The sequence below is a fragment of the Hyla sarda genome, chromosome 3 (genome assembly GCF_029499605.1).
Source record: "Hyla sarda isolate aHylSar1 chromosome 3, aHylSar1.hap1, whole genome shotgun sequence".
Taxonomy (NCBI): domain Eukaryota; kingdom Metazoa; phylum Chordata; class Amphibia; order Anura; family Hylidae; genus Hyla; species Hyla sarda.
In genome coordinates this window covers 405,887,380-405,913,677 of record NC_079191.1, presented here as the reverse complement: position 1 = coordinate 405,913,677, position 26,298 = coordinate 405,887,380, and the positions used below count along the sequence as shown (strand labels likewise).

Genomic DNA, 26,298 nt, shown 5'->3' with positions numbered 1-26,298 from the left:
GTAAAGCTATCAATGTATATCCTCGGAAAACCCATTAAGTATTTAGGGTTTCATCTATCATTTTATTAAAATACTATTATTGTATTTAATTTGATTAAATATTTAGAAGGCCACTCAAATAAGCACTACTCCTTTGGAAGATTCATCGGGATCTGAAGAGGAGCTGAGCTCAAGATCAAGTTCTCGGACTTCGGAGTCAGATTGTCGAAATCAGAGTGAAGCCGGAAGTCCTCGGGCTCTGAAAAGAGGCAAGTGTATGGTCACTGAGAGTGTTTAAAGTATGATATTATCTATTATCTATCCATCTATCTTATATCTATCTATCTATCTCATATCTATCTATCATCCCACCCAACATTTTTCAGTGTAGAGCAGTGTTCTCCAAACTGTAGACCTCCAGCTGTGGCATAACTACGACTCCCAGTATGCCCGGACAGTCAACAGCTTTCGGGGAATGCTAGAAGTTGTAGTTTTGCAACATCTGGAGGTCTACAGTTTGGAGAACACTGGTTTAGAGGAATTGCCCCACGTTCCTAATGCCCTTTAGTGGCTGCCTATTCCGACCACCCCTTTTCCTGGCCCCTGGGAAGATACATTACGTAAGGACCTGGACCTATTTCTTCCTTTGGTGGGTTAGGACCTTTTTACTTATACAGAGTTATTGTACCAGAGTACCCAATATTTCCCGGTCTTTCTACCGATACCATGTGAAAGAAGAAAAGCAGAATTTTTTAAAGTCCCGGGCAATCTCTGCAGCCTGAGAATAACACAATCAGGAGATGTACAAGAAGTCTCATAGGCTCTTGCAGGGGATTTCAGACAAACCCCCACCCCTGCAAATTGTGTTGGGTTTGGGTTAATTTAACTCTATTATATTTTTAGTTGACATATACGTCATATGTGTACAGTGCTCCCTCAACATACAATAGTTTCAACATACAATGTTTTTTTCTGGACCATTGTAACTTGAAACCAGACTCAACATACAATGCTACAGACAGTCCAGATCTGTGAGACATGTCACAACTGGAGGAACTGACTAATCAGGATGGGCATTTTACAGGTAAATCACCTCTATTACTGAAGTACATGCACTCACTGGTGTCTGGTAGCGCCCCCTACAGTACAGGGAGGAACTACAAGTTCTGTACTACTCCTTACCTGTGCCAGGGTTAGTTGTTCCTTTGGACACCAAGTAAGGGCGGCTCCATTTGGGACACTGTGTGTACTGTATAGGACACTGAAGAACCAATGTTTCCCAACCAGGGTGCCTCCAGCTGTTGCAAAACTACAACTCCCAGCATGCCCGGACAGCCTTTGGCTGTCCGGGCATGCTGGGAGTTGTAGTTTTGTAACAGCTGGAGGCACCCTGGTTGGGAAACACTGACATAGACAGTGATTACAGCTCCCAGCAGATCTTTCTTACTTTTATATGTAAGGATTTGCTTTATCTATATTAGTTATCTACTTATTTTTCTTTACTCCTCACTTTTTCCTATTTTTGGATGACATTTTGGTGGCTTCAGAACCAATTACCAGGTTTCCATAGAGTTATGGTCTCAGCATACAATGGTTTCAACATACAATGGTCGTCCTGGAACCAATTAATATTGTAACTTGAGGGGCTACTGTACTAAGTTTTATTGAAATATCTCTAGCAATTTGGAAGATGTGCTGGAACTAGAGATGAGCGAACTTATAGTAAATTCGATTCGTCACGAACTTCTCGGCTCGGCAGTTGACTTTTCCTGCATAAATTAGTTCAGCTTTCCGGTGCTCCGGTGGGCTGGAAAAGGTGGATACAGTCCTATTAGACTCTTTCCTAGGAATGTATCCACCTTTTCCAGCCCACCGGAGCACCTGAAGGCTGAACTAATTTACGCAGGATAAGTCATCAACTGCCGAGCCGAGAAGTTCGTGACGAATCGAATTTACTGTAAGTTCGCTCATCTCTAGCTGGAACATACACACATTCATACACATGTTGAGTTTTATGTATATGTAGATTTCAGCTTCTATGTACAAATCTATGGCAGTCCCTTATAATGCATCATTTGACATTACCTTTTCGTTCTCTAATAATTTGAATAAATAAACCTTAAAGGGGTACTCCGGTGCTTAGACATCTTATCCCCTATCCAAAGGATAGGGGAAAAGATGCCTGACCGCGGGAGTCCCGCCGCTGGGGACCCCCGTAATCTTGCACGTGGCACCCCGGTCCTAATCAGTCCCCGGAGCGTGTTCGCTCCGGGTCTGATTACCGGCGACCACGCGGCCGGCGCCGTGTGACGTCACGCTTCCACCCCCGTGTGACGTTACGCTCCGCCCCTCAATGCAAGCCTACGGGAGGGGACGTGATAGCTATCACGCCCCCTCCCATAGACTTGCATTGAGGGGCGGAGCGTGAGGTCACACGGGGGCGGAGGCGGGACGTCACACGCCGCTGGCCCCGTGATCGACAGTATCAGACCCGGAGCGAACACGCTCCGGGGACTGATTACAAACGGGGTGCCGTGTGCAAGATCACAGGGGTCCCCAGCGGCGGGACTCCCGCGGTCAGGCATCTTATCCCCTTTCCTTTGAATAGGGGATAAGATGTGTAAGCACCGGAGTACCCCTTTAAGCCAGCATAGATCTTGGGTAGCTGAGTTTGGGTACATGGTAGTTGGGTTACATAACATTGTAAATATTAATAACATAAGGGGACTTATTACCCATTAGCTCTGCCGATGCCTCATGTGGCTCTAATAATGAACTCAATCTTGGATCCAAGTCGTAGAACTTATTTGCTCAGATTCACTATTTGGAACAGATGTTTTATTCCTGGGTTTGAGACGTAAATGGACACCAGCTGGAAAAATGTTACTGATAAAGTGAAAAAAAAACAAAAAACAATATTTTTTCAGCCACATTATGAAGCTATTTTGAAGTTTCCTAGAATATCGGTATACGGTGACCCTACAGTATAGTCATTGCCCAGGTTTACACACATGGCTGCTTTCTTGCAGAAATGTAAAGAGCACAAGGTGATGATGAGGGTAGTAGTCCTTAAATGGGTACTTTGGTGCAAAACAATTTTTGTAAAATCAACTGGTGCCAGCAAGTTAAAGAGATTTGTAAATTATTTCTATTTAAAAATTTTAATCCTTCCAGTACTTATCAGCTGCTGTATGCTCCACAGGAAGTTATTTTCTTTTTTAATTTATTTTCTGTCGGACTACAGTGCTCTCTGCTGACACCTCTGTCCATGTCAGGAACTGTCAAGAGCAGGATAGGTTTGTTATGGGACTTTGTTCCTGCTCTGGAAAGTTCCTGACATGGACAGAGGTGTCAGCAGAGAGCACTGTGGTCAGATGGAAAAGAAATTCAAAAAGAAAAGAACTTCCTCTGTAGCATACAGCAGCTGATAAGTACTGGAAGGATTAGGTTTTCAAATAGAAGTAATTTACAAATCTCTTTAACTTGATGGCACTAGTTGATTTAAAAAAATAATAATAATAATAATTCCCCACCAGAGTACCCCTTTAAAGTGTTTGTCACATAGCTGAGTAGTATTGAACCAATTTTCCTCCTTATCCTCACACATCTTTTTAAATATACACTGCTCAGCTCAATAAAGGGAACACTTAAACAACACAATGTGACTCCAAGTCAATGACACTTCTGTGAAATCACACTGTCCACTCAGGAAGAACACTGATTGACAATCAATTTCACATGCTGTTGTGCAAATGGAACAGACAACAGGTGGAAATTATAGGCAATTAGCAAGACACTCCCAATAAAGGAGTGGTTCTGCAGGTGGTGACCACAGACCACTTCTCAGTTCCTATGCTTTCTGGCTGATGTTTTGGTCACTTTTGAATGCTGGCGGTGTTTTCACTCTAGTGGTAGCATGAGTTGGAGTCTGCAACCAACACAAGTGGCTCAGGTAGTGCAGCTCATGCAGGATGGCACATCAATGCGAGCTGTGCCAAGAAGGTTTGCTGTGTCTGTCAGCGTAGTGTCCAGAGCATGTAGGCGCTACTAGGAGACAGGCCAGTACATCAGGAGACATGGAGGAGGCCATAGGAGGACAACAACCCAGCAGCAGGACCGCTACCTCCACCTTTTTGCAAGGAGGAGAAGGAGGAGCACTGCCAGAGCCCTGCAAAATGACCTCCAGCAGGCCACAAATGTGCATGTGTCCATTCAAATGGTCAGAAACAGACTCCATGAGGGTGGTGTGAGGGCCCAACGTTCACAGGTGGGGGTTGTGCTTACAGCCCAACACCGTACAGGACGTTTGGCATTTTCCAGAGAACACCAAGATTGGCAAATTCGCCACTGGCGCCCTGTGCTCTTCACAGATGAAAGGAGATTGACACTGAGCACATGTGACAGACGTGACAGAGTCTGGAGAACGTTCTGCTGCCTGCAACATCCTCCAGTATGACCGGTTTGGCAGTGGGTCAGTAATGGTGTGGGGGTGGCATTTCTTTGGGGGGGCCGCACAACCCTCCATGTGCTTGCCAGAGATAGCCTGACTGCTATTAGGTACCAAGATGAGATCCTCAGACCTCTTGTGAGAACATATGCTGGTGCGGTTGGCCCTGGGTTCCTCCTAATGCAAGACAATGCTAGACCTCATGTGGCTGGAGTGTGTCAGCAGTTCCTGCAAGAGGAAGGCATTGATGCTATGGACTGGCCCGCCCGTTACCCAGACCTGAATCTGATTGAGCACATCTGGGACATCGTGTCTCGCTCCATCCACCAATGCCTCATTGCACCACAGACTGTCCAGGAGTTGGCGGATGCTTTAGTCCAGGTCTGGGAGGACATCTCTCAGGAGACCATCCGCCACCTCATCAGGAGCATTACCAGACATTGTAGGGAGGTCATACGGGCACATGGAGGCCACACACACACTACTGAGCCTCATTTTGACTTGTTTTAAGGACATTACATAAAGTTGGATCAGCCTGTAGTGCGGTTTTCCACTTTGATTTTGAGTGTGACTCCATATCCAGACCTCCATGGGTTAATAAATTTGATTTCCATTGATCATTTTTGTGTAATTTTGTTGTCAGCACATTCACCTATGTAAAGACGAAAGTATTTCATACAATTAGTTCATTCATTCAGATCTAGGATGTGTTATCTTGGTGTTCCCTTTATTTTTTCAGCAGTGTAGTCCTGCACACAAATCTCAGAAATTAGACCTCTGAAGCCAGGGTCCCATGAAACAACTTGTCACTTTACTTAACCCATGATGCAATCCATTACAATACATATAATTGAATGTAGCTTGAAAAGTACAGATTAAAAGTAGTGCAACTTAGGATTCATGGGAAGAATAATTTAGCCATTGTCCCTTTTACTGAATGCTGCTTTGTAGATACTTTACTTTGGCACGTGTACCTGAAACTAAACTTTCTGCAGACGTGTGGATGTTACCATTCTCTGTTATTCAAGGTCGCAACCCAAATTACAGAAACTTCTGGACAAGGTTCTTCACAGGGGGTAACCATGTTATAGTGCAGCTAGGGACTTCACTTTACTCACACGTTTGGCGGTAATCCACACATTTGTGGTGGACCACCAGGTGTAATGGCGGGACCACGGGTGTAGCGGTGTGAGTGGTGGGATCTGATGGCATTAACCCCGAGGGGCTGGATGGTATTCATCCCTAGTGTTCGTGACGCCAGTGGGGTTTTCGGTTTCCGGAACACCACACTCCCGGTTCCTCCGCTATCCCAGTTGCTAGTAGTGAAATGAGAGTCCACAACCAGTTCGGGTCAAACGGAGTCTTTACTGAGTAGAAGACAGGTGTAATTATCTTCACAGCTATGGCCAGAATTCCTAGAGAGGTGGCCAGGACCCAGAGGACCTCACAGCTTGCTGGACCAATATACTTGTAATTAACTTGACGTGTAATTAGACTTGACTTGACTATGTGCAGGACGTGACTATTTGTAGTGACAACAGACATAGACTTGAGACTTACTAGAGAGACTTTTGTGGCCTTCCAGATGCTGATCACTTGCTCTGAGTTCTCTGGTGGTTGCTTGCTCCGCAAAGACTTGTTCTCAAAGCTTGAACTGTAATGGCTGCCCTTTTACATAGTGGGGGGGCTGGACTAAAGCCCATTGGTCAAGCTGCGGGTCATAGGTTAAGCTGGTGCTCTCTGGGAGAACATGTTACAATCAATCATGTGACAACATAACATAAAATGTGACAGCTTACACAGGTCCTTGAGACCTCCCACAGGTCCTCTCTACTATCTATACATAGGGATCCTATCTAGGCATTAAAGTGATACACACACCTTTATAACCAAGAGGGGTGAAACCTTGCAGGGGAGCCCCCAGGTCACTGAGGGACTCAACCTGACAGGGCCTAAGTGTAGTACAGGACCATGTCATGTACTGGGACATTACACTTTTCCATGGAAGTCCTTCCTGTTTTAGCAGACAGGTTAGCACCGGTCCCACGGGAGGCCAATAAGAGATCCAGTGAAATAAAGAAAGGTCCCTGTTCAGCCGTATCCTGCCTCAAAAAAATCCCTCTTGAGGCAGAAATGTAGAGAAATGTATCTTTGTAGCAAGGCGGGAACAGGATTCAGAAACAGCTTAGTGCCTTGTGGCCTATACGTAGAGGGTATGTCTGACATTAGCAGTACCTAGGCTCAATACATTGATATCCTCAGGAATGACAGGGCTAAGGAACAAGACGTGGCTCTGGTCATAGCCGGGCTTCAAATAACTAGAACAGACTGCAATCCACCACTTTTCCCAGGAGAGGGGTGGGGGGTTGGAGAAACGACTAGTTCCTGCATTTATTGTACAGGGTCTGCATGTGACTAAATTCTTGTTTAGAACAAAAGATCCATTGCAGAGAAAGTGCAGTGCATGTGTCTTATTTATTCCATTAAAAAGCATGGATACAAGTCTTACACAAGGAGTCACGTGTTTCAGGTATATGACACTCTTAGTCATGCAGATTCACACATCTTTTCGTAAGCTGCTATTCTCATTTTTGAGATTCCAGCATTGGTACATGCTTTACATGTTTTCTTGTGAATATTTGCTTGCCACACAATATGGCTTTACTGTAAGTCCTGGGTAGATCTGAGTACTGGGAGTTACAGATAGGACCCAAAAACGGCGCCTGCTGTAGGTGAATCCTAGTTCTGCTGTCTAGTGACCAGCCAACATTGTTCCAGTGTTGAGATAGACATGACAATGGGGATCTCACAGCCACTACTGCAATGTTGGAAGTTGGCTGTAATGTATAGGGTAATGTTAACATGTGCGACAACCAATATTTTGCTGGGAGTTGTAGTTTTTCAACAGCTGGAGGCACACTGGTTGGGAAACGCTGTTCTAAAGTAGTGTTTATGCTGTTCAACAACCGGACGCCCTTATCGTACAGCGCTTACACAATACCACTATACAGCACTTACATGATAGCCCAATACAGTGCTTAAAGGGGTTATCAGACACTTAACCCCTATTCTGTGGATAGGGTATATTCATTGTTCATTATATTCAAGTGTTGGATAACCCATTGCTTAAATGCAGCTACTGTGCTTAAATAAAACTACTGTATGGTGCTTACATAATACCACTGTATAGCATTTACATAATACGCCCATACCCCCAGGTAGTGTGATATTATCATGTTAGGGTGGGTTCACACCACATTTTTGCAATCCAGTTCCCGTATCAGGTTTTTGATTTAAAAAAAAAAAACAGATTCCTCAAAACCTGACTAAACTGTATCAAAACGTGTGTACAAATTTTTATCTGTAAACGGTTGAAAAATGTCCGATTGTATCCGTTTTTTTACAAAAAAAAAACGTATACGTTTTGAACTTTTCACTCCATTATGAATAAAGTTTCACTTGTTTTATTGAAATTCCAAGAAAAAGAAACTGTGGAAAGTCAAAAACCGTATGGTGAAAACTGGATGAAACCGTGCGCACATACAGTTCTGCATGGTTCCCATTGACTCCCATGTTTTAAAAAAACGTATATGGTTTAATACAGTTTTTCACCCAGGCCAAAAACCGTGGCAGGCCACGGTTTTCTGTCCAGAAAAAAAAAAGTAAAAAAAATGTTTGAAAAACGGAGACAACCGTATACAATATGGTGCATACAGTTTTGAATGGGAAGCCTATGGGCACGGTTTTCTGTACGGTTGCATACGTTTTTTTTTATGAAACCGTATGCCAAAACCGTATAGCAAAATCATGGTTTGAACCCACCCTTAGACAGAGCTTTCCATCATTGAAAAAAAGGGGTAAAGGGTGATGTTTGTTGTCTTAAATTGGTTTGTCCTATTATAGAAATCAAAGGCACATCAATAGTATATGAAACCTCATGGTTAATGATGGTGTCATTTATAGGAGTTCATTCAGACCTAATGCTTGCAAGTAGTGAATAAGGCTGTGTCGTAGTTCCCTGCCTCTGCCCCTTCCTCCTTTTAGCTTTCGATGTGGGTCCCATAAGAAAGTTATGGCATATTCTAGATCTATAGAATGATTTTCCCTAGGGTTCAAACATATTAAAAGGGGTAGAAAATGTTCAAATCAACTGGTGCCAAAAAGTTCTACAGATTTGTAAATTACTTCCATTTAAAAATCTTAACCCTTCCAGCACTTATCAGCTGCTGTATGCTCCAGAGGAAGTTGTGTAGTTCTTTCCAGTCTCACCATAGTGCTCTCCGCTGCCACCTCTGTCTGTATCAGGAACTGTCAAAAGCAGGAGCAAATCCCCATAGCAAACTTCTCCTGCTCTGGACAGTTCCTGACACGGACAGAGGTGTCAGCAGAGAGCATTGTGGTCAGACTGGAAAGAACTACACAACTTCCTCTGGAGCATACAGCAGCTGAGAAGTACTGAAAGGTGTAAGATATTTAAATAGAAGTAAATTACAAATCTCTATCACTTTTTGGCACCAGTTAATTTGAAAAAAATTTTTTCCTTCGGAGTACCCCTTTAATATGTAATGTAATGATAATAGGATAACGCATTGAATATCTTTTCTTTGCAGGCATCTCTTTTTCCTCCATGGCATCAGACAGCGACTACGCCATCCCCCCTGATGCTTACTCCATTGACAGTGAATTCTCGGAACCAGAACAGAAGCTTCCAAAAACCTGTTCCTCATCAAGTGACAATGGCAAAAATGTAAGACATATGGACCCGAATACCGATCTACTGCTTCTAATCATCATATTTTGCATAAGAAGTCATGTGTGGAATGACCATTTTTTTTATGATCAAGACCAGTGTTTTCAAAACAGCGTGCCTCCAGCTGTTGCAAAACTACAACTTCCAGCATGGTGGGAGTTGTAGTTTTGCAACAGCTGGAGGCACACTTGTTGGGAGATACTGTTCTAAAGTAGTATTTATGCTGTGCGACAACCAATATAGCTGCCAGCCGAAGGCTGTCCAGGCATGCTGGGTGGTATAGTTTTGCAACAGCTGTAGGCATACTGGTTGGGAAACACTATTCTAAAGTAGCGTGTATGCTGTGCAACAACCAATATGACCACCAGCCGAAGGCTGTCGGGCATGCTGGAAGTTGTAGTTTTGCTACAGCTTGATGCCCACTGGTTGGGAAACACTGTTCTAAAGTAGCGCTTATGCTGTGCGACAACCAATATGGCCGCCATTACAGCTCCAAGAGGAGTTGCCATCTTACTTTCCTATTAAAGTAATGCTTAATTAGTATAACCTATATTATTAGTGTCAAATATGCCTATTTATACAGCAGTGTTGGACTATGAGATAACAGGTCAGCCTTGGATCTGGTCCTGTAGGGTACAGTCTGTTGCCATCCCTTCTCTCCTTAGGGCATACTGTCATATGTGCCATACAGTTGGGTGCCCAAACAATAGTATCATACATTAGCCAGATTACTTCCATACAGTAGCCTTCCGTACAGTGTTATATTATTGTACAACCTCCACAAACTGCAAAAATAATACCGTATGCTGTAATGTAATGTTAATACCGCTAGACAGTACCCAAATAATACTAACATACGTTGCTTACATAATAATACCATGCTGAGCTTAAACAATACTCCTATATAGTTCTTACATAATACTACCATATAGTGGATACATAATACCACTATAAAGCACTTACATAATAGCCCCATGCAGTGCTATCATAATACTATTGTGCAGTGCTTACATAATAACAATATACAGTACTTACATGAAACCCCCATACAGTGCTTAAAGGGGTTATTCAGCACTTAAAGCGTACCCGTCAGATCCAACAAAAAAAAACATTAAAAAAAAATACATCACTCAGTGCCTAATCCTGACCATGTACATCAAATTTTTATGTGTCTAGCACCTTTATTTTATTTTTTTATTACACTTTTAATTTAGCTCACTAGTCTGAATTCCTCTCAAAGGGAGGGGGTGTGGCCTCACTGCGCAGGTCTCCGCCCCCTCCCTCAGTATGCTGTCTGCTCACATCTCCCCTAGCATTAGCAAAACTACAACTCCCAGCTTGTCCTCACTGACAGTAGCGGGACACAAGAGGACAGTGGGAGGATTTTTCCTCCAGCCGTGAGCCCTGCGCTCACAGCTGTCAATCAAGGAAGTGTGTCCATGACATAGGTGATGACGCATGGACACAGCAGGACTAGTATGTGTCCTGCAGGCAGGGGGGGCAGTTGTTTGACTGGCTTTTTCAGTATGAAATACTGAAAATTTTCTAATGAAAGCAATTGCAAAACCTATTGGTTATACATGCTTTACAACATATCAAAAGTTTTTGTATCTGACAGTGCCCATTTAAAGTAGAACTCAGCTGCCCCAGCTTTCAAAACACTTTGTTCCGAACGCTTGGAGCAGGCAGCGGGGTTGTGACGTCACGGCCACGCCCACTCAATGCAATTCTCCTGCCCCCGCCCATAGACTTTAATTGAGGGGGTGTGGGGTGACATCACGAGGGCATGGTTGTGACATCATGACCCCACCACCCGCACCCAGCATTCTAAACGAACGCCGGGGGCTGCACAGAGATAGCAGGGATCTCAGTGGCAGGACCCCGCGATCAGGCATCTTATGCCTCATACTTTGGAAAGGAGATAAGATGTCTAGGGGCAGAGTACCCCTTTTACTTTTACCGTATTCCATGCACTGTCTATAGGAGAAGCGGTGCTCTAATAGACAATGCATGGAGAAAGTGCAGTCTACTGCTGCATGCATGCAGAGCGTGGGGGGTCCCAGCAGTCAACCCCCCTCCCCTGCACTTGAGACACTTGTCCCCTATTCTGTGGATAGGATATATACATTAAGTGTTGGATAACCCCTTTAAATAAAACCTCTATGCAGCACTTGCATAATAGCCCCTTACAATGCTTAAATAATACTACCGTATAGTGGTTACATAATACCACTATACTGCACTTACATAATAGCCCCATACAGTACTTAAATAAAACTACTGTATGGTGCTTACATAATACCACTGTATAGCACTTACATAATACCCCATACAGTGCTTAAATAATACACCTGTACAGTGCTTACATAATACCACTATACAGCACTTACATAAATCTACCATACAGTAAGTATACCAATGTTGTAAGAAGTGTAACTAGGGACCCATTCATATCTTGTTTTTGCTGTACATGACCAGTATAAGCTGGGATCCCAATGAAAACGTACCTACAATGGGCCAATGTCTTCTATAGACCAAAATTTACAAATAATATTGTTTCTGAAAACTATACTTTATTGTGCAAAATTCAAAAGCATGGTAAGATACACTTTTGACTTCCGAACATTACTAGTAGACTATGTTTGGTCCATTAAAGTCAATAGCCATGCCACAGGTATGTCGCAGTATAGGCTCACATACCTTTTTGCTGCTATTCTGATGTATAATAATGACAAAAATGAGATGTGAATGGGGCAAATACTGCTACGGTGGATCAAACATTGGGTACCAGGACCATCTGAGTAGCCCTTTTAAACATACCCGAAATTATATGTCAATACATAACCAGACAGATTTGCTAGATAGGAGTCTAGGAAAGGCAAGTATACTGTAGCTACGAAGCATGTGACATCATCATGTAGTTTGGGGGCAGCGTCTGCACACTGGTTCCATGTTATTATTTATTAATAATATTATTTTCTTCATATATCATATAGAGCCTGTGAAGGGTTGTATGATCAAAATGTAATAAATCTACTAAGTAAAATAACTAAAAAGTCCCAAAACTAACAATATCAGTAGCATTGTCCCACATGTAGGGTGGAGAAGGATGGCGTTACCTGTTTTTCTGATAAGCAGACACATAAAACATGTGGTTCGGATATAAGACTAGACGTTCATATTTAGCACATACCGTATGGTCCTCTGGAGAAATATTGAACTTGAACGGCCTGCAGAGTCATCTGGATGTTGTTATCAGATTATCTTGTCTGCATTTACACTTAGCTACGTTACTGCCCTCTGTGGTCTGCAGAACTAAACAATATCACGGTATGGGGCTAGAAATACTAAGGGTTAACTGGAGAAGGGCCAGGCTTCTGTCACTGCAATAGTTGTCTCATATAGTAGAATTTTAATCGTCCGCCTTGAAGGGATGCAAACCCCCAAAATTTTCTGGTATGTGCTAAATAAAACGAGCTAAAGTTTTATAGGGTGTTAGAGGATATCCAGAAAATTGAACAATATAACATAGTGTGAAGTAGTGTATGTTTGTGGAAAGCTACAGTGAAGGAAAAAATATTGGATCCCTGTCATGACCAGGGGTGGAGAGGGAGAGTGAGCCCTAAGCTGTCCCTAGAAACACTCTCCCTGCCTACTTGTCCATACGCCCTAAATGGCGGATCGACAACCACGGTGCCAGTCCCTTCCTGCAGTTAAGTGCATTGGGCACAAAAGGTACACAAAATAATATAGTAGTAGTTAGTAGTTAATAGTCGTTAACAGGTCAGAAAAGTAACGGGAAAACAACCAAAACCACCAGATAAATCAAACAAGATATAAATATAGGGTACAAACATACAGTTCAGAAACCGGAATCAAGATGAATGGCAGATTTGAATAAATGAACAAGACTAGATATGGAATAAGTATACAGCAGAAACCAGGAGATGCAGGGGATGAAACAGATGAACTGAATGTAAAACACTAAACAGGTCAGGAAACATAGAATACTATAAAAACGGATACAAGAAAAAGCCAAACTCCATAGCATGGAGGCATACAGGTCAGGATTTTAAATAGGAATACTAAATACAGAGCACGGTTACAAGCAAGACTAAGTGTGAACACAGACTAAGATAACAAGGTTAAAGCAGAACGGACATACATAATCCTAAAAACCGACAGATGTATTAAAAACCAAGCAGACTAAAATGTATCATAAACAGGCATAATAACCATGGTTAAAACTCAGACAAACAAACATAGCAAAGGTAAAACAAATAACCATCCCAGAGTTCCAACAGAGCTCGGCTTTTAAAGCCACAACCAAGCTGTAATAGGGTGAGAGTATTAACTCTCCCAACCCTTGAAAGAATAAGCACAGAAACTGCTCAGACATAAAAACTAGTGTCTAAACAGATACCAAGACAGAAAAATACAAAAAACAGACATTACAATCCCCTGCTGAGTTTGTACGTTTGCCCATTGACAAAGAAATGGTGAGTGGCCAAATAATGCATTCTAAATAAGTTATGAATTGATTTGCATTTTGCTTAGCGAGATAAGTATTTTACCCCTTAAAGGAGTACTCCACTGGCCAGCGTTTGGAGCATTTAGTTCCGAACACTGTGTGCGCGCTGCGGGGGTTGGCCACGCCCCCTCATGATGACATGCCATGCCCCTCAATGCAAGTCTATGAGAGGGGGTGTGGCAGCCATCACGCCACCTCCCATAGACTTTCATTGAGGGGGGGGTGGAGTGACGTCACGAGGAGCGCGGGCACAGCATTCGGAACTAAATGTTCCGAATGGTGGCCAGTGGAGTACCCTTTTAAATCAGCAAGATTTCTGGCTCCCAGGTATTTTCTAAACAGGTAACTAACTGAGATTAGGGGCACTCTCCTGGACAGCTCTTTGGTCTGGGCCATGGTGGAGAGTTTGGAATTTGATTGTTTGCTTCTGCGGACAGGTGTCTTTTATACAGGTAACAAGCTGCGATTAGGAGCACTCCCTTTAAGAGAGTGCTCCTAATCTCAGCTTGTCACCTGTATAAAAGACACTTGGGAGCTTGCTAATAAGGCATCAAATATTAATTCATACATAAATTATAAGTTATGAATTGATTTTCACTGAAATAAGTATTTGATCCTCTATCAATCAGCAAGATTTATGTCTCCCAGATGTCTTTTATAAAGGTGAGGAACAGAGATTAGAGCACTGGCGTTTTTCGGAAAACTGCCACTGCAGTTTTTGAGCCAAAGTCAGAAGTGGATCAAGCAGGATGGAGAAGTATAAGTCCGTTCTATATATTTCCTATTCCTTTTCAACATATTTCTGGTTTTGGCTCAAAAATAGCAGTGGCAGTTTTGCAAAAAAATGCCAGAAAAAAACCTGTGTGGTAAACCTAGCCTCAAGGGAGTGCTCCTAATCTCAGCTTGTTACATGTATAAAAGACACCTGTCCACGGAAGCAATCAACCAGTCAGATTCCAAACTTTCCACAGTTTTTCTGGATTTTTTTGTTATAATTCTGTTTTAACTGTTCATATAAACCGAACAATAAAATTATAGACTGATCATTTCTATGTCAGTGGGCGAATGTACAAAATCAGCAGGAGATCAAATATTTTTTTCCTTTACTGTATGTCAATGAGTGACACAACTTTCATTGTCTTTCTAAGCTGTTTCTAATTTTTAAGTGACCATTTGAGTGATCGAGTGACAGCTGCAGTCCACAAGATCGCATACAACTTCATGTATTCCTCTTGACTGCAGCGGTAGTTCCATAGTTAAAATCAAGAAGTACTGTAGCGCAAAAAAAACTTTCAGTTCTTTCCTACCCTCCGACTATGTTCACATGGCGGAATTTCTGCAATTCGGCACAAAATCTGTTCAGAAAAGCTGAATTGTGGAATTGCGGAATCCCACTGGAATTGCAGCAAAATTTCTGTGTTCTCAGAACACAGAATTCCGCCGAAATTCAAACTCCATTGAATGGGATTCCACCACAGAATTCCACAAAATGGTCTTATATTTTTGTGAAAAGCAGAAATTCCACTGTCTGGATGGGACTGTAGAATCCCATGGAAATCAATGGCCCTGATTTACTATGGGTGAAGTGTAGTTTTCTTTGTGGGTTTTGTTCCTGACAGGTATTTTTCCACTGTATTTACTAATATTTCCCTGTGTTTTGTACTTTTCTCTATGTTTTGCTTTCTTTACACATGCTCTCTGATCTGTCTGGTTTTCCAAAGCACAAATCCACCACATTTTCAGTGGAAACATTAGTAAATATGTTGGGATTTTTTGAAAATGTTGGGAACACACACCCTTTTTGGCGGCCATGCCCCATTTTCCTAGTGGCCAGGTGCCCCCTTTTCCGGTTTTCTGAGTTATATGGAGGGATGGTCCGGTATTTAAAATTTTGGCACAAATTCTGGCACACTTTGGAAGATAGTGCGACACATTTTGGCGCACAACCTGACAAAACAGGCCGGGTTTACAATAGTAAATCAGGGCCAATGAGCAGTACATTTTGCCAGAATTTCAGTCAATATTTTTCCACGAAAATTCCACACAGAAAATCCACTGTGTGTGAACATAGCCTTATACAGATTTTTTTACCATAGACATTTAAGGCATATCAAAATGATAGGCGGGGGTGGGGTACCAACTGTAAGGCTATGCTCACACGCCGGAATGTTCGCATGGAGAATGTCTGTGCGGACATTCAGAACACTCATAGATGGCTATGCATTCCGTGCAGACTCCGTGTTCATTCTTTGTGTGGACAGGGAAAATGGAATCTCTGGGCGGGAAACATCTCGCGTGGAAATTCCACTGTGTGCACAGCGCAGAATTCAACGGGACTCTGCTGCAGCGGAATCTCCGTGCCGGATTCCGCATTGGAAATTCTGCCGTGTGAACATGGCCTAAGGCCCCAACTTTTGGGACACTTGAGGTGTCTACTAGTCGCTTCCTACAGGCAAAAATAAAATGGAGAGGAGGTGGCGCATGTGCATTGCTTTCTCAATTCATATTACAGAAAACGTTATTGTTAAGGTGGAAGATGATATTTTGTTTTGTTACTGTATAATTTCATAAATCTATAAATCCCCGTAATTTCACCTTGTAGGAGCTCTTGGAAAAATCGGGATACTTGTTAAAAATGGGAGGAAAATTAAAAACCTGGAAGAGGAGATGGTTCGTCCTAAAAGGTGGTGAACTGCTGTACTACAAATCTCCTGTAAGTGACATGCTATTAGACTTATTATTTTAGCTTTTTTGTTTTAATATCGCAAAGATTATTTTTTTATTGAATTTTCAAGTTTTTAAAGGGGTTCTCCGGTGCTTAGACATCATATCCCCTATCCAAAGGATAGGGGATAAGATGCCTGATCGCGGAGGTCCCGCCGCTGGGGACCCCCGTGATCTTGCACGCGGCACCCCGTTTGTAATCAGTCCCCGAAGCGTGGTCACAGGGCCGACAGCATGTGAAGTCATGCCCCCGTGTGATGTCACGCTCCGCCCCTCAATGCAAGCCTACGGGAGGGGGCGTGATAGTCACGCTCCGCCCCTCAATGCAAGCCTATGGGAGGGGGCGTGATAGTCACGCTCCGCCCCCCAATGCAAGCCTATGGGAGGGGGCGTGATAGCTATCACGCCCCCTCCCATAGGCTTGCATTGAGCGGCGGAGCGTGACTTCACACGCCGTCGGCCCTGTGGTCGCCGGTAATCAGACCCAGAGCGAACACGCTCCGGGGACTGATTACAAACGGGGTGCCGCGTGCAAGATCACGGGGGTCCCCAGCGGTGGGACTCCCGCGATCAGGCATCTTATCCCCTATCCTTTGGATAGGGGATAAGATGTCTAAGCACCGGAGAACCCCTTTAAAAGCTTTGGCATAAAACACTTCAGAGACATAATAAATATGATAGGCTTTACCAGGATTATTTGGGACTAAAAACAACCTGACCCTAAAAGATGGTACAGTAAATAGCCATTTTTTTTTAAACCAAGGGGAAATTTATTAAAAGGTTTGTCAAGCAAAATCTATTTTTTTTTTTTCAAAGGGGTCGCTGTGGCTTAAAAAAAAAAAATAAGCAATACCTGCCCAAACTCCCACTGCTTCTATTCCGATGCTGCTCACTGCTTCCTGCTCCTGCTGTTCCTGCTCAGTAAATCACTGCCCCTAGTGGTGACCCACCTCAGTCAGTGATTAAACAACCCCTTTAAAGAGGTACTCTGGTAGAAAACTATTATTTTTCAAATCAACTGGTGCCAGAAACAGATTTGCAAATTACTCCAGTACTTATCAGCTGCTGTATGCTCCAGAGGAAGTTGAGTAGTTCTTTTCACTCTGACCACAGTGCTCTCTGCTGACACCTCTGTCGGTGTCAGTAACTGTCTGAAGCAGGAGAGGTTTGCTATGGGGATTTGCTTCTATTCTGGACAGTTAATGACACGGACAGAGGTGTCAGCAGAGAGCACTGTGGTCAGACAGAAAAGAACAACTCAACTTCCTGTGGAGCATACTGCAGCTGATAAGTACTGGAAGGATAAAGATTTTTAAATAGAAGTAATTTACAAATCTGTTTAACTTTCTTGAACCAGTTGATTTGAAAAAATAAAATACAAAATTTCCACCGGAGTACCCCTTTAAATGCTTTTTGTGTCTATTTTGGTGGAAAAAGTTGCACAAATCAGTGGATGCCTTATTTGCTCATGCAGTATAATTTTTTTTATTTCTTATTTACAGTTCTCACTGTATTTAAGGCCAATGAAATGTACTATATATATCTTTCATATATTTTGGACATAAAATTCTGTGCTGGCATAATAAATGGTTATATTGTTTTGGCCTCTACTTTTTTGATACATGATTTAAAGGGGTTATCCAGGAAAAAATTGTTTTTATATATCAACTGGCTCCAGAAATCTAAACAGATTTGTAAATTACTTCTATTAAAAAAATCTTAATCCTTTCAGTACTTATGAGCTGCTGAAGTTGAGTTGTTCTTTTCTGTCTAAGTGCTCTCTGATGACACCTGTCTTGGGAACTTTTCAGAGTAGAAGCAAATCCCCATAGCAAACCTCTTCTACTCTGTGCAGTTCCTGAGACAAGCAGAGATGTCAGCAGAGAGCACTGTTGTCAGACAGAAAAGAACAACTCAACTTCAGCAGCTGAAAATTATTGGAAGGATTAAGATTTTTTAATAATAATAATTTACAAATCTGTTTAACTTTCTGGAGCCAGTTGAGATATATATATATATATATATATATATATATATATTTATATATATCTCAAGTGTTTTTTTACTGGAATACCCCTTTAGATCCCCTATATAGGGGGAGCTCTGAAAATAACTACATTCTTTTATATACTGAACTAAATGATAACGCTAAATGCAATAAACCATCACTCTCCATTTAGTGGTGGCTGCAGGTAGACAGAATGTAGCTGAATCGTTGACAATAAAAAAAAATGCACTCACAGTACAGATGAACCTTTTCAATGTCTTTCATTTTCTTTATTTCTTTTTCATGTAGTCTTTCTAGACATAAAGTGCTTGTAGAACAAAAGTGAGCAGAAAGCCTAAGCATTTGAACCATGTTCCCAGTTCGTGTCACCACGTTTCAGTGAGTAAATCCCCTTAGTCATGACGCATGACTAAGGGGATTTACTCCCTAAAACGTAGTGCCACGAACAGGGAACATCGTTCAAATGCAGCAAATAGGGGATGGGAGTTACACACATCTCAAAGTATAGACAGAAGGAAGAGAATACAAGGAAGGCAGCTCATACAGGCTGTAGACAGGGAGGAGTGCAAACAAAAGGCAGTTTGCAGTGAAAAAAATAACATGGGCTGTATACATATGTAGAGAGAAAGCAGAGCAGCCACAGAAAACTGTAGCGGCTATTGAAAAGAAACTAAACAATATTTCTAATAAAGACCTATAAGGATAATGGGGGAGATTTATCAAAACCTGTGCAGAGGAAAACTTGTCCAGTTGCCCATAGCAACCAATCAGATCGCTTCTTTCATTTTTCACAGGCCTTCATGAAAATGAAAGAAGCAAGCTGATTGGTTGCTATGGGCAACTAGGCAAGTTTTCCTCTGCACAGGTTTTGATAAATCTCCCCCAATGTGTTTTTTATTGTTTGCACCAAAGTGAGTACAATGCAAGAATAAACAAGGTTTTTCGTCGGTGTCCATAGTCTTTAAAGGGGCACTCCGCTGCCCCAGCGTTTGGAAGATTTTGTTCCAAATGCTTGTAGCGGGTGGCAGGGGTCGTGACGTCAAGGTCACGCCCCTCGTGACGTCACGCCTCGCCCCCTCAATGCAAGTCTATGGGAGGGGGCGTGACGGCCGCCACGCCCCCTCCCATAGACTTGCGTTGAGGGGGCGTGGCATCACATCATAAGGGGCGTGGTTGTGACGTCACGACCCCCGCCGCCCGCACCCAGCGTTCTAAACGAACGCCGGGTACTACACAGAGATCGTGAGGGTCCCAGCTGTGGGACCTCCATGAACAGACATCCCCTATCCAAAGGATAGGGGATGAGATGTCAAGGGGCGGAGTACCCCTTTAAGGCTGTGTTCATTTGTGCCATTACTTGGGATGTAGTTTTTACATTATTTTTACTATATGAAATAAACAAGACAGCTAGTGACTCTCCTTAGTATACAGGTAGAGAACATAGAATATGTGTGTTTCTATACAGAGCAGTAAACTTTTAATGAACAATGGTTTATAGTAGAAGTTTTTGTTTTTTTTACCTTGTAAGTCTCGCTCTGCCATAATTGTACTTTTTCCCACAGAGCGATGTAATTCGAAAACCTCAGGGTCAAATTGAATTAAATTCCACCAGTCATATAGTGAGAGGTGATGGGAAGCAGACCGTGCAGGTAATGTAATGATGGTGGATACGGAATTAGTTTGGATAGTTCTCTAATCTCCTTGTCAATGGAATTCCCATCAGGCCTTGTATATCATGTGATAACCATCTCCCCTAGAAATAGAGCCGTGCACAGAACTCTTACTCCTTTTTAGTCTGTTGTGTGCTATCTGCAACATGTCAAGTGTAATCTTTCTAATGGGAAACATTTCTTTAATGAGGTTATCTTAAAATGATGATACCTGTCCATATACCCTATTAGATATCATAGAAGGTGGTCTCCCACTCTTTTATTATCATATCGCTTGGCTATGCTATCAAGTTATCATCGTGATTGGCCCAACCTCTGAGTTTCCCACTGATACTGAGAATGAATAGGCCACTCGGCCAATTTTGTGATGCATCCCCGCAATTGGAGCCTATGGCTACCCAGATGTGCAGGGAATTGTGGGAGTGCGGCAGTTCCTTATACAGTGGACGGCCAATGCACAACTCTGGAAGGACATAGAGGGAAGAGTTGAAGTGGTGCAGCCCCTTAATTCTCAGGATCGGGGGGGGGGGGGGTCCCAGTGGTCAGACCCCCACTAATCATAAAATGAAAGTATATTCTAGCAGAATACCACGTTAGGGTCTATTCACATGTACAGTATCCTGTGCAGGATTTGAAGCTGCAGAGTGCAATGTAAACTAAATGACTGAGCACAGCTTCAAATCTGCAGCTTCAAATCCTGAGCATCAAATATGTACAGAATTCTGTACGTGTGAATACGCCCTAAAAAGAACACATGCCTACATTTTAATACTTTATAGATAGCCTGTATATGTTCCTGTTTATAAAGGGCTTTCTGTTTATACTTTTATCTCCTTTCTCCAGTAGTTTTTGAGCCTCTTTAAAGGGGTACTCCGATGAAAAACATAATTTTTTTTAATCAACTGGTGCCAGAAAGTTAAACAGATTTGTAAATTATTTCTATTTAAAAATCTTAACCCTTACAGTACTTATCAGCTGTTGTATGCTCCAGAGGAAGTTCTTTTCTTTTTCCAATTTATTTTCTGTCTGACCACAGTGCTCTCTGCTGCCACCTCTGTGTCAGGACCTCTCCAGAGCAGGAGAGGCTTTCTATGGGGATTTGCTCCTGCTCTGGACAGTTCCTGACATGGACAGAGGTGTCAGCAGAGAGCACTGTGGTCAGACTGAAAAGAAATTTAAAAAGAAAAGAACTTCCTCTACAGCAGCTGATAAGTACTGGAAGGGTTAAGATTTTTAAATAGAAGTAATTTTCAAATCTGTTTAACTTTCTGGCACCAGTTGATTAAAAAAAAAAAATGTTTTTCTCCGGAGTACCCCTTTAATATATCTAATGAACAGGAATAATCATAACCAGACATTATATTTCATGGACTTTTCTTGTTTAGCTGGTGACAGAGAAGCGGACGTATTACCTGACAGCAGATTCTCCGAATATTCTGGATGAGTGGGTCAGAGTCCTGCAGAACGTCCTTCGAGTCCAAGCGGCGAGCGTCCTCTTCACACAGCCGGATGTTAAGCCGACAGTAAAGGGGCTTCTTACTAAGGTGAGGAACATGAACAGGATGGCAAAGTGCAAAAAGTAATGAGACAAAATAATTAATCAAAATGCACCAGAAATCAGAGTTAAACTGAGACAGAATTCTGGTACTTGTGGTATATGAAACATTTATTGTTTAAGAAACTTTTTGTGTCTCGGAAGACAAAGATATATAGACATTGCTCGGATAAAAGAGAACTTGTTTTAGCAGGTGGGCCAAGGTTTAAAGGGGTACTCCTTCCCTTCCAAAGGACAGGGGACAAGATGTCTGGGTCCTGCGCTGGGGACCTCCGCGATCTCTCCTGCTGCACCCGGTGTTCATTTAAAGCGTTGGGTGCAGCGCTGGAGGCTTGTGATGTAATGGCCACGGCCCTCTCGTGACATCATGACCACGCCCCCTCAATGCAAGTCTGTGGGACGGGGCATTACGCCCCCTCCCATAGACTTGCATTGAGGGGGTGTGGTCATGACGTCACGAGCTGGGCGTGACTGTGACGTTACGAGCCTCCGCCCGCCTCTGGCATGGAGCAAAGTTCGCTTTATGCACCTGATGTCTGGGGTGCCGCAGCCGAGATTGCGGGGGGTCCCCAGCAGAGGGACCCAAATGATCCTTTGGATAGGGGATAAGAGGTCTAGGGGGGGGGGAATACCCCTTTAAATATACCAAATTGTGGCAAAATTAGTGGTGCTAGAATTCAACATGTTGAAGCCAGAACAATTTGTGATAACACTGTATATCAGTGCGCTTAGAAGCCGGTAACCGAGTACGGCTCCCCACCACTGCTGGTGCGCAGGAGGACTGAGCGAGGCGGCGAACTGTCTAAATTATATCACAGGATCCGGCCGGACAGTATCTGCTGTGCTCTTTACCCCACAAGAAGTGGGGCGCTCTGATTTATGTGCCAATATTGTTCATAGCAGGGGCTGTGTAGTATCAACAGCCCCTGCCTACATTTCTTTACAGGTGTTGGAGACAAATGGTCTCACCTATATGTATTCCTTTAACCCCTGAGGAAGTCCCCCCTATAAAGAGGGATGGAAACGCGTCGGGTTTGTTGGGACATGGTTATTACACACCTTGGTTTATTACAGGCACTATATTAACAGTTAGTATATGGTATGTGTTTTTGAGTGGACAAATGCTACAATTGGTCCACCACTGCTCACAGATACATGTTTAAGTCATTTTATGATTATATTAAAAGTTATATTTTATTCACTTCCCTTAATATTCTAATAACACTGTATTAGTAAGATATATATCTTGGGGTCATAATTTTAATAATACAGTATTAAAAAAATATTTAAATTAATCTGCCCTGATCTGTGCTCATACAACAGTTCTCTGTCTTTTCCTGGCAAAATTAACTGGACCAGTGACTTATCACCATCGCGGCGCAATCACAAAGGGGTTGTGAGTAATTAAGTAAGATTTTAATAAGATGCATCGTTCTTGACTGGAGGCCTTATTATATTTTTTAGGTTAAACATGGATATTCTAAAAGAGTTTGGTGTACACTGGTGGGAAAAACACTCTATTATTTCCGCAGCCAGGAGGAGAAGGTAAGCCTGTTCCCATAGTATAAAAAATGGCACCACACAATATACCACACAATATACCACACAATATACCACACAATATATGTGTCGTTGTACATTTTTCTTACAGTTTTTTTGCCTTTTCTTTAGGCCAGGGCTCCACTGTGACTTTTTGTCCTGCTACTTTGCAATACTAACAAGTGACAGTGGGAGCCTACAGGAGTGGACTGTGCTATATGCAACTCCCAAGGTCCAGACCCACATTGCAGACACCATTTGGTTGAGGCCATTGGGCAGTTTTACCACAAATCGGTGCAGTTTTCAATTGATTATTATGTCCATAACTTTTTTGTGGTACGGAAAGCTTTACCTGCAGAAATGCATGGAAACTGTTTAAATCTCCCACAACTTCATAGCCCAAGTCTAGAGTGACAGTAAATGAATTTGTATGAAGTCCTATGCAAGTTCCCAGGACTTCAGGCAAATGTAGATCCTGATTACTGTATTCTCAGGCAAGTTTTGGACTACCAAGTTGTGGGAGATTTGAAGGGGTTATCCAGCAAAAAGGTTTATTTAAACACATGCCCAGGCTGCCCAAAAAAATAATACACACACACATATATATTAAGCTTTCACTAGGTCCCCGCCATGCTTCACTTCCTGGTGCCGGGCCTGGGACCTCAGAGTACCATTCACCCAATCACCGGCTGAGGCTGGACACCAAGAGCGGCAATGTGTCACACTGACTCCAGCACCCCCACTGTCTTTGGTCCAAAAACTGCAGTGGCGGTTTTTCCCAAAAACCGACAAGTGGAAACACAGCCCAACACAGGTCTACAAGGAAAACTGATGATCGCTGGAAGAGCATGGCATTGGGACAACCCCCCAGCCCCTCTGTTCAAGTGATAGGCGGGGGTCTCACTTTATCTGACATGTCTCTATCCAACAAGGTTTTTTTTTTCTTTTATGTGATTCTACAATGGAAGCAAATGTTCCACCTCCTCTGACCCAAACACATAAATCATTGATGATCCTGTTTTTATCTTTTCCATTTTCCCTGTAGTTTCCCCTTGGACAAATTAAGCTCTGGGAAGCAAAAGTAGAGGAAGTAGACCGGTCCTGCGACTCCGATGAGGACTACGAAACCAGTGGACGCAGACTCCTATCCACACATCATACCATTGTCATCCACCCCAAAGAACAGGATCCAACCTACCTTCTCATAGGGTCAAAACATGAGAAAGTAAGATTATTAGCTGCGGCACTGTGATTCTTTGGGTAGTAAAGCCTGACACATGGATATATTTCACCAGTGGAACACCATTTACTATAGAAGGATAGATAGAGATCACATAGACAAAACAGATTACTGCAGCACTCCAAGGATGATGGGAAATTGTGAATAGTGTTTATTCCATCACAGGTACAAAGCAAAGTTTCAGCTACTTGCAAGCAGCCTTCAGCTGAAACGTTGCTTTGTACCTGTGATGGAATAAACACTATTCACAATTTTCCACCATCCTTGGAGTGCTGCAGTTATCGGTTTTACCTAGATAGATAGATATAGAAATAAATAAATAAATAAATAGGTAATCGATCTGTACGAGCTAGATAGGTAGAAAGATAGAAATAAACCGGATAAATGCAGCACACCAAAAGAAGTCTAATTCAATGGTGATTTATTCCATAGTGTATCAAAAGGTTACAATGCTTCAGTAGCCTCACGATACCTTTTTCCTGAACTGGACTTCTTTGAGTGTTCTGCATTTATCCACTTTATATCACCCTGGATAGCTTTGCCACGATCCTATACCTGCATGCACCCACTAAAGTGTTCCATATTGGATGTGCTGCTTCTATCATTTATTTTTACTAGATATAGATAAATAGATAGATAGATAATAGATAGTGCTGTTGTTATTCTAAATTGATTTATTTGGCCTGTGACCAAGATATCCAGCATGCACTGCCCATTCACCGTGCTGTGCTGCCCATCTTTCTACAACTAGATAAATAGATAGATAGATAAAAAAAATAGATGACAGATAGATCAGTATGAGATAGATAGGAGATCGATTTTATACACTTCCACTATTCTGCCTATTCTAACAAATAGAACGATATGACATAGATAGATAGATATGAAATAGATAGATATGAGATGGATAGATAGATATGATAGATAGATAGATAGATAGATATGAGATAGATAGATAGTGATAGTCAGATAGATAGATAGATATGAGATAGATAGATAGATAGATAGATATGAGATAGATAGATAGATAGATAGATAGATATGACAGATAGATATAGAGATAGATAGATAGTTATAGATAGATGGATATGAGTTAGATAGATAGATAGATAGATAGATGGATATGAGTTAGATAGATAGATAGATAGATATGAGATAGATAGATAGATAGATAGATATATAAATAGAAGGAGAGCAGCACCCTAGGCAAACAAGGATCGGTGCACGCAGAGTCCAGACCCGGGTCAGGGATCCATATGTAAGCAAAAATTGGAAATATCCGCAGCACACTGAGTAGTAAAATCCCAAAAAGTTTTTATTCCATCACAGTGAGGGTGTCCAGAACAACGTTTCAACCAGCTCCCTGGTCTTTTTCAAGCTCCTGAGCTTGAAAAAGACCAGGGAGCTGGTTGAAATGTTGTTCTGGACACCCTCACTGTGATGGAATAAAAACTTTTTGGGATTTTACTACTCAGTGTGCTGCGGATATTTCCAATTTTAGATAGATAGATAGATATGAGATAGATAGATAGATAGATATGAGATAGATAGATAGATAGATAGATAGATATGAGATAGATAGATAGATATGAGATAGATAGATAGATATGACATAGATAGATAGATATGACATAGATAGATATGAGATAGATAGATATGACATAGATAGATATGACATAGATAGATAGATATGAGATAGATAGATAGATAGATAGAAGATAGATATGAGATAGAAAGATAGATATGAGATAGATAGTTATAGATAGATAGATGGATATGAGATAGATAGATACAGAGCAAAAGACGACCATAGAACTAACAAGATGAGGTGAAGGAGTAGCTTTATTCCATCACA

The 26,298-nt window shown here is 42.2% G+C and overlaps 1 protein-coding gene and 1 long non-coding RNA gene across 8 annotated transcripts in view; one reads left to right on the top strand and one right to left on the bottom strand.

Annotated features, from left to right (window-relative positions):
• PLEKHH2 (pleckstrin homology, MyTH4 and FERM domain containing H2) overlaps positions 1 to 26,298 on the top strand; it is a 233,094-nt gene that overhangs the window by 164,249 nt on the left and 42,547 nt on the right. For all 3 annotated transcript variants that reach the window (XM_056568139.1, XM_056568140.1, XM_056568141.1), the window contains exons 11-17: positions 107 to 248; positions 9,037 to 9,173; positions 16,310 to 16,420; positions 20,002 to 20,088; positions 21,495 to 21,653; positions 23,129 to 23,209; positions 24,249 to 24,428. In XM_056568139.1, coding sequence (XP_056424114.1) covers positions 107 to 248; positions 9,037 to 9,173; positions 16,310 to 16,420; positions 20,002 to 20,088; positions 21,495 to 21,653; positions 23,129 to 23,209; positions 24,249 to 24,428 — 897 coding nt within the window. The remainder of the gene's footprint in view (positions 1 to 106; positions 249 to 9,036; positions 9,174 to 16,309; positions 16,421 to 20,001; positions 20,089 to 21,494; positions 21,654 to 23,128; positions 23,210 to 24,248; positions 24,429 to 26,298) is intronic.
• LOC130362956 (uncharacterized) overlaps positions 3 to 26,298 on the bottom strand; it is a 46,647-nt gene continuing 20,351 nt past the window's right edge. For 4 of the 5 annotated variants that reach the window (XR_008891651.1, XR_008891652.1, XR_008891648.1 and 1 more), the window contains exons 2-4: positions 21,522 to 21,648; positions 2,715 to 2,865; positions 3 to 238 (exon numbers count right to left, since the gene is read on the bottom strand). This is a non-coding gene — a long non-coding RNA (uncharacterized LOC130362956). Of the gene's footprint in view, positions 239 to 2,714; positions 2,866 to 21,521; positions 21,649 to 24,401; positions 24,476 to 26,298 lie in introns of those variants that run through there. The other variant, XR_008891649.1, reaches the window with a different exon arrangement.